This window comes from Erpetoichthys calabaricus, chromosome 9, assembly GCF_900747795.2.
Source record: "Erpetoichthys calabaricus chromosome 9, fErpCal1.3, whole genome shotgun sequence".
Lineage (NCBI taxonomy): Eukaryota > Metazoa > Chordata > Cladistia > Polypteriformes > Polypteridae > Erpetoichthys > Erpetoichthys calabaricus.
The window spans coordinates 184,144,262-184,153,508 of record NC_041402.2 but is presented as its reverse complement, the minus strand read 5'-3'; the positions used below and the strand labels follow the sequence as shown (position 1 = coordinate 184,153,508).

At 43.3% G+C, this 9,247-nt stretch overlaps 1 protein-coding gene across 1 annotated transcript in view; it reads left to right on the top strand.

Moving 5' to 3' along the window:
• Positions 1–5,367: 5,367 nt before the first annotated feature.
• tbc1d13 (TBC1 domain family, member 13) overlaps positions 5,368–9,247 on the top strand; it is a 60,955-nt gene continuing 57,075 nt past the window's right edge. The window contains exon 1 of the mRNA XM_028808586.2: positions 5,368–5,431. Coding sequence (XP_028664419.1) covers positions 5,409–5,431 — 23 coding nt within the window. The 5' untranslated portion in view covers positions 5,368–5,408. The remainder of the gene's footprint in view (positions 5,432–9,247) is intronic.

The following is a 9,247-nucleotide window of genomic DNA, read 5'->3' as shown; positions in this document are numbered from 1 at the left end:
TGTGTCACCGTTTCATTCAGACGGTCCAGAGCTAATACAGCTGGATGGAAAAATACCAAACTCGAAACTTAAGCCTGCTATGAGGTGACGATGTGCTGATTAGTTTTTGAGCCAAATCATGCAAGAGAAAGAGGCGCTCTAGAGGAACCCGAAAATACCGTAATTCTGCAATTAATTATGAATTCTTCTTGTCGATTGCTATTGTAATGATTGTAGCAGTAGGGGGCGCTAGAGCTCCCTTGAACCCTCAGGTACCATTCCAAACACCGGGTAAAATTATAATTATTATTTATTTTATAATAACTATGTGCACAAAGCACCCTCCACTCCACACTACACATACAAGTACACTAATCACCAACAATAACCAATCCTCCACTCCCAGACACTTCACCACCCTACCTCTCAGCTCAGCTCAATGTCTGGCTTTCCCAGAGTCCTTTTATATTCCCTGACCCGGAACTGTTTCCCATCCTACAGTCCATGTGATTTCTTATCACCTGGAAACACGTCGTTCCTTCTGGTCATATGATCATGACGTGCTTCCGGGTTATAGGTCCTCCCTGCAGCGTCCTCTGGTGGGCCCCACGGTGTCCAGCAGGGTTGGGAATAAAAACTCCATTGTCCATAATTCCCTGCTGGTCTTCGGGGCACCTCCATGCTACAGGGAGGGCTCCATCTAGCGACCTGGGGGTATTGGCCGGGATGAACTGCCGGCCATCTCCCACATGACCTATTTTATGATCAGAAAGATCAGCATCAGAATGGTAAATAATTACTGAAATCTTATAGAATAGTTTGGGCAACTTGGTTCATAGGGTGCAAAGCCTGCTGACGCTCACATCCAAATTTTTTGACTAAATTTCTGTAATAGAGTGTGACCAGTAGGTGGCGTTGCAGCACCCCAAACCCCAGACACAAGTTCCTGGTAAGCAAATACAAGGTTTAATAATAATAATTACCTTTACAAAGGCTTCTTAATAAACACAATCACAATTCCAATCCCTTTTTCTATCCCTCCATGCACTCCTCCCAAGCGAGCTTTGACTGTCCTCCACACCAAACTCCAACTCGCTGGGATGAGTTTGAGCAGCTCCTTTTATCTTAGACCCAAGAGTATCTCCGGTGCTGGGGTATAGCCCACTGGAACTCAAACAGACGTTCCACAAAGTACAGACCACATATTCATACAGTACCCTCTTTCGGTCACCCATGGAGCCTGACAAGGCTGCCCTATGGGACTCCATTTCCCAGCATGCCCTGCGAGTGCCTGCACAGGTAGTGCTGCCACCTAGCATGTTGGGGAAGTATGTAGTCCTGCCAGTTCTTCCATCCAACTGTCTTCCCGGTTGGGTAAGGGATCGGAACCCATCTGGACAGGGACGACAACGCATGCTTTTGGTGTGATTTTTAAGGCTGGAAGCCTTTCCTGACACCAACCCTGCTCATTTATCTGAGTTTGGGACAGGCGTATAGTTGGTAAAGAAATTTAAAAATAATTGTGAAATATGGAAAGTGGAATGTGGTGTCGTTTAAAAGTTATAACACCCCTCTCATCTATGAGATAATAATCTGTCTGTCAAATTGTACAGAATTGAACCATCAAGAAAGCCATGGTGGGGTTGGGGGCAGGTGTTGCCAATTCAGCCATGTTTGAGGGAAGAAAGAAAAAGACTGCAATGTGATATTGGGGCAAGCAATACGCCATTTTAACTGCAAAACACTGTACTGTACTTTAATGCTAGCAAAGAGGAAAGGCATGATTTGATGAATTTTTAAAAAATGTTGCAGTATTATTCGATCCCACTGATGGGTCCAAAACAATGGGGCTGAGTTTAAAGGGTTAAAGTAAAAGAATAAGAGATGTGAGTCAGAAGACAAGCAAAGACTTCAAAGTTGCCCTGTCAACGAACACAAAACTCAAAACCCTAAATTGTTACACAAAAGTCGTCTTTGCCAGGTACGCTAATTGAATACACACTAAATGGTTTGTCTTTTTCTCCATCAACTCAAATGATGAGGAAGTGCTCAGAGTGACCTTTACACCATCTTGTGTATTATTTACATATTTCTATTTATGCATTCCTGAGCTATTTTATATGTATGGACTTTAATTAATTAACCCGCTGTGCTGCCATCTGTTAAACTAGGCACTCCCATTTAATTGCCGATTGCCCCCATTACCATTCTTCTGTCCCCCTGGTTTCATTAACTTCTAGGCCATTCTCTTACAAGATGGCTCCTGAACCCCCATGCTATTTTTTATTATTTTACGGTTGTCTAATGCCGTTATCTGTGGTGACTTACAATAGGGGGCTGAAGTATAATTGGTTACACTTATTTTCCTACAACGATATCTCTCTGTTATATAAAAGAGTCTTGGGACGAGACAAGACTTTTTTTTTAAGAGATTTTTTCAAGTCCCGCGAGTTGAGACTTTGGCGATGAGATTTTTTCAAGTCTTGCCCTCCTCTTAATATTCACCCACGCACACGGCCCTCTCACCTCTCATTCGTGTTACTGCTTTTGTCAGACACAGTTCCTGCTCTCTCAGCTCTTATAAATTTTTATGTTTTCCTCACTTTAAGTTCCCAATAACAGAAGACTTGTTATGTCCAAATCTTATTGATGTATTTCATTCCGAAGGGTTATCAACAGAAGAAATGAGTACATGGGCAAACCTAGCACTGAGAAACGATGAAGTCAAACAAATTAATGCCAAAAATGTCAATCGGCTACACGGCAAATTAGTTAAATATGTATCAATAGACTGAAACAGTTGATGGTGCGGAAGATGAAAATATCAACTTACAATATCATGTAGAATATCTACAACCATTAACATTGTCTGGTCTTCCACCAGCCTGTAGAAAGAAGGACGTATCCAAGAAAGGTAATGTAGTACATCATCAGGGGATAACATGAGACACCAAAGGAGATCTTGATATGCCATTCGTATTAACCTTAACCTGCAATTGCTGAGCACTTTGAGTAGTGAGAAAAGTGCTATATAAATGCAAAGAATTATTATCATTATTAAAACGTTTACAGTTTCCTGTTAGAAGAGCTTTTGCAAAGACAATTAACAAATCACAGGGACAAACATTCGAAAAAGTCATTTTATTTAATAGAGAGAAAGAAACGAAATTCACTCACGGCACTTATATGTTGCATTGTCACGATGAAAGTCCATACACAAAATCAAAATTCAATGCGATATTGACAAAATGTAATTCAAAAAATTGTTTTTACTGAAGTTTAGCAGTAAAAGTGTAATTGTAAAAAGTATTTGCATGTTAATTTCAAAAACAAACAGAAAGAAATCGTATTATGCAACGAATACCTCTAACGCAACATGAAACATAATTTACTTTCAATTTATTATGTTTTACTATGGTTAATTACTCGCTGTAATGTAAAATAATAAGTTCTATTATGCATATGTAACAATTTCCATGAAAATAACAATCTGTTTAAATTGTATATCCGCTAGCTGTGAAGTGGCTAGCGTGTAGTGCCCGCCTGGGGGTTGGCGAGTGAAGGAAGCAGCGGACAAAGCCCCCTAGTGCTATAAAAAGAAAGAAGGAATAATTTCCCCAAAAGCATGCATTGTGGTCAGTCATTGGAGAATCGTTGCCCATTACAAATGGTGTCAGCAGTGGGATGTTCAGATCCATCCTTTGGCGAGTTTTCAGCTGGATGCTGTGAAGGTGCAGCGAGGCTCCTGCAATTCACCCAGCACTCTGTGTGCAAGAAATGCAGTATTTTAATGTCAACCTGGGAAATGTCCTGTGCTCAGTTTGAAATTGTGGGAAAAATTAATAACTGGACCGTGAAGGAGAAGGATGTTTTCTTGCTAACATCTTTGAGAGGAGAGACTGGAGACGTGCTTGTCTTAGGCCTCTACGACATCAGTGTGATTGAGTCTGTGTCAGGAGCTCAAACTGCAATGTGGAGTTGTTTTACGAATGCAGTTTAGAAGGAAAAGGTGTCTAGTGGGGAAGGTTTGTGCAGATACACAGGAGAATTGGGAAAAATGGGCAGAATTGCACATCTTGATGGTAAAGCTACAATCTCCTGACACCCTGCAGCGAGTATTATTATGTGCTATGGAAATTAAAATTGTGATATTAACAGCTACTGAGCTACTTGGGGGGGGGGGGGGGGGGGGGGCAGTATAGTGAGTGCTCACTACAAAAGGGTTCATGTTCCTCCACTATTGGGAAGCAGAAAGACCTTAGATGGTGGGAAAGAGGCAAAGAGTCTGTCCTGCTGGGAGTTATGCTGCCTTGTGTTCAGTGCAACCTTATTAGTTGTGCTACAAAATAAAAAAGGAATACCTTCCTCGAAAAACATCACTGGGGAGGCCCAAAGCACTTAAGCCCGGAAAGCACATCCAAAAAACACCCACTAGAGGGAGAAATCCCATCAAAAACCCAGACTAGATCCACAAAGGGCCATGTTGAATCTTCATAAAAGGTTAATTCTCACAATGAAGCTCCATAAACCATGAAGATGCAAAAAGGAGTTTCCTAAAAGGCAATCTAAAGTGAACAAATCCCAATACACAATCCGAGGCAAAGTCAAAAAAGAGAATAAAATGGTGAGAAATCCCCACAAAATCACAAAACACAGTAGAACACCAGAAAACTCACCAGCTCCCTAAAGCATTTGAAATGAACCGCCGGGAACTCTTAAAGACCCTCTGGATTTGTTGGGTGCATGGCAGTTAGTGGGGGTGATTGGCAGGTGGCCCCACCTCTTGGTCACCTTATATACATAGACAAAACCAAAAATACAGAATGATGCACATAATCAACATAAACGATACATAGAATCAAGAACGAACAAAAGAGAAATTATAACCTCTACAATGTGCAAATTCGTGGACATTACAATAAGTTATGCAGTGTGAGATTTAACCCCAATAAAGTCCAAATATCTTTAAGATCCTGTTAAGTTTACATTGTAACAATTCATGTTCGACTCTGCCAATTCATAATCATGTTACCTATTAAGAATAATGAATGGGTAAGCACTGCGTGTGCTGTACTTTCAGATGTGTTCTTTCCTATGCCCCCTCTCGCCCCAACAGTATTCTGCATTTTATAAAGATGCCCCCTTTATAATGTTGATCCCACGTCCCCTTTTATAATGCTGATCTCACGTCTCTTGCTATATTTTTGTCTAATCTTGGATTTCAGTAACCCTCCTGCATCTCCTATCCCGAGTGGGAAGTTGTAACCCAGCAATCAGCTTCGGCTACTCGGCAGGGCTTGTCACTTTGAAATGCCCCCCACCAGAAGTCGTTAAGCCGCGGGCGTATCTTTTCCGTTCCGTTGCTTGTTTCCCCGCCGGACTGTTTTTGTTTGGAGACAGGGTTCCGGCTGCCTCACGAGGAAGTCAACATGTCGAGCTCGTACCGGAGCAGGTGAGTTGAATTTGGGCCTCGGGGGCGGAAGGCACGTCTTGCGACAGGCCAAGCGGAGAGAGGTGTGTGCAAGAGGAGATTGTCGCGGTTGCCTACACATTGTCAAGGCAACGCGTGGAGCCCCGAAGGAGCAGTTTAGCGGAGGCGGAATGCAGCGCTTTTCAGTCGGGGCTTCCCCATTGAATGTCGCTTCGCCCACCCGCCTCTCGTGAGTTCGCTTTTGTCATGTGCGGGGTTTGCAGGCTGGCCTGTGCCATCTGGTGGAAAGAAAGGCACGTGCGGCGGTCTGGGCGAGGCAAGAGCAGTTAGTCGCCGAGAAGGCAGAGGGGCCTAAGGGCATGAACATTTTAAAAGGGTCTTCTATGGGGATTATTTCATGCCAGGGTGGGTGTGGGTGGCAGGCACGCGTTTGGTTTCGCTGGTTCAGCGGGGCACGTGGCTTACCAGTCAGACCCTCTCTTGCTGTTCGTTCACAATGACTTATCGGCATCAGCTGGCTGTTTTGCATGGCGTGGTGTAAGTAAAGCTGCAAGGACTATAAAGTAAAGAGAAGTAGTAGTTTGAAATGCGCACCATTGAAAAACTGGCACTCGTCAAAAACGACACCCAGTCCGCCAACCAATTAACGGCACGTCTCGTTACAAGGAGCTTTACTGAATAACAATGGTTCACGGTGCTTTGTCAACATGGCAAACTACTGTATATAAGTAGAATTAAGTTAAAATCGTAGCAAATCAGTCGAGGATCTGTGACGTGATGGGGTGCCCCAGCCTTGAGCTCCTCGGATGAACGCCAGTCCCCTGCCAGGTGTTAGAGTACGGATGTCGAGGTCCGGTCCTGGAGGGCGGCAGTGGTTGCTGGTTTTCATTCTAACCATCTTCTTAATTAGTGACCAGTTTTTTTGCTGCTGATTAACTTCTTTTGCCTTCGTTTTGATTAACTTGACCGACTCAGTCTCCTTAGTTGTTTCTTTTTCCTTAATTAGCAACCAAAGAATAATGAGACACAAAACAAGCTGCCACCTGTGCCCATCTAAACAATATCTGAAAATAAAGAAAGGTGAAGGTCTCGGTAAGGTTGATTTCTCAGGTCACCAAAACATTTTGATAGTGTTCTTAGGAAAAAAAAGAACAGAAAACCAACAATTTTGGAAATGTTTGCTGTGGCAGAATGAGTGCAGCAACAAGCCACGGAATTAAATAACGAATTTAATTATGAGCAAGAATCAGCTTCTCAGTAAGAAGGTGGTTGGAGCTGGAAACCCTAATTTAGCTGGTCATCTGTTGGCGCATTTTACGTCTAATTTTGATTTGACTGTCATTGAAGAAAAGCAATTCAGAGGACTGAATCCTTGAAAACAGGACTATGGGTGTAACAGAACAAGATGCAGAGGACAGAAAGATATGGAAGATGATGATCCGCTGTGGCAACCCCTAATGGGAGCAGCCAGAAGAAGAAGAAAATGAAGGGAAAAGAAGTTAATTAGCAGTAAAAGCTTGTCACTGATTAGGAAAAGGATTAGAATGAAAACCTGCAGCCACTGCGGCCCTCCAGGCCCAGAGTTTGACACCCCTGTATCAGAGAGATTGAAAGAACTTTATTTGTCCCCAGGGAGAAGTGTGGCTTTTTACAGAATGTCTTTCAGTACATAAATATATAGCTAAATAAAAACATACACACTGCTCTTAACACACACCAAAATTACTAAAAAGGCGTAAAGATTTAAGAAGAGAGAAAACGTCTGATACTGCGGTGGGTTGGCACCCTGCCCGGGATTGGTTCCTGCCTTGTGCCCTTTGTTGGCTGGGATTGGCTCCAGCAGACCCCCGTGACCCTGTGTTCGGATTCAGCGGGTTGAAAATGGATGGATGGATGGAAAACTTCTGATATGGCAGTGAGGTGCTATATAGACTGCCTGTTGGTATAAAGAAGCCCCCACTGTGTTTCTTGACACACTTCTGCTGAATGATTTGGTAGCTGAAAGTCCTTAGTATTGGTGTGTCACCGAGAGGGTGTGCAGTATTGTTCATAATGGCACTCTGTTTTGTTTTCATTCTCTCCTTTGCCTCTACCTCCAGGGGGTCCAGAGTGCATCCCATAACTGATCTTGCTCTTTTAATTAGCTTGTTGATTTGGTGGGCCTCTCTTGAAGTGATGTTACCAGCTCAGCATATAGTGCAGTGTAGAAAATTGCAGTGGCCATCAGAGTTGTAGAAGATGTAAAGGATGTCACTGCACACATTAAAGAAATGCAGTGTCCTAATGAACAGGAGCCTGCACCGCCCCTTCTTCTATAGTTCCCCAGTGTTACAAGACCAGTCGAGCCTGTCACTGATATGGACCCCCAAGTGCCTGTAGGAGTCCACCACCTCGCCATCCACTGTCTGAGTAGTGACTGGACATGGAGGCTGTTTGGTGTGACGAAAGTCAATAAGCAGTTCCTCGGTTTTGCTGATGTTTAGTTGCAGGCAATTCTCAAAGTTCTCCTCCGCCTGACTTCTCTCCTTTGTGTCCGTTCACCCTGTAAGTGACAGGATGAAGAGAGAAGGAGGCAGGGCAGTTCCTTGTGGTGCTCCATTGTTGCTCACGTCTGTATACGAATCATTAGACCAGTGGCTCTCAAAACTCGGTCCTGGGGACCCCCTATGGCTGCAGGTTCTCACAGTCTGTGATAATAATTAACCTGTATGTAATTAGCGGGTCTTTTTTTAGCGGGTCTTTTTTTTTCCCTCTACTCTTATTCTTGTCAGCAGTCATACCACCTGCACTTCAGAGGAGGTCATCCACATGAAGCTAAGCGTGTTTGGGCCCAGCCAGTTCTTGGATGGGAGACCATCTAGGAAAAGCTTGGTTTGCTGCTGGAAGAGGTGTTGGTGAGGACAACAGGAGGCGCTCACCCTGTGGTCTGAATGTGGACTCCAATGCCACAGTGCGGTGACGTGGACACTGTGCTTTGAAAATTGTGGCATCCTTTGGATGAGACGTAAAACCGAGGTCCTGACTCTCTGTGGCCATAGAAGATCTCCTTTGTAAAGAGTAAGGGGTGTCCTGATGTTCAGGCTAAATTGCCCGCCATGGCCTAGTCATGGTGGCACCCTAATCATCCCCGGTGTCTAATTGCCTCTCTTTCTCACCTCTTCACCACCTAATCGCTAATGTGTGGTGAGTGTACTGGCACAAAAGTGGCTGCCGTTGCCCCTTCCAGGTGGGTGCTACACATTAGTGGTGATTGAAGTGGCTCCCCACTCGCTATGTAAAGCACTTTTGAGTAGTGAGAAAAGCGTTATATAAATGTAAAGCATTATTATTCAGAAAAGCACAGTGATATGATTTTTACATGTATAAGACGTTCAGCAATACGCCTGTTTTTGCTGTAGCTTTAAATGCGTACCTCTCTTTTGATGTTCTTGTGTTATTTTACTCCTTTTCTGTGTAGTTTATCCCCTTCATCCTATCCTGTATCCTAATAATGACATATAAAAGCAAGTAGAGAAGACACTGAATGATGAATGGCTGCAAATACCTCAACATCAGACTCATTAGTTAGTAAATAATGAATTATATAATTGGATGATGTCAAAAAGCAGAACAAAACCCAGTATTATCCCCATGTAACTGCTTAGAACGTATTTCTGTTGTTATTTTAATGTGAACTTTCCTTACTTACAAGTAAAACATTTACCGTGTAACAGTGGCTGCAGCACCCAGTCTTGCATATCGTGTGTCTTTGGAGTATTGTAGTGTTACGTGTCTGTGTTTAATCAAAACAGGTAACTACGGTGTCCCATGTAGCTTTGCTAAGTACTGTACATAATA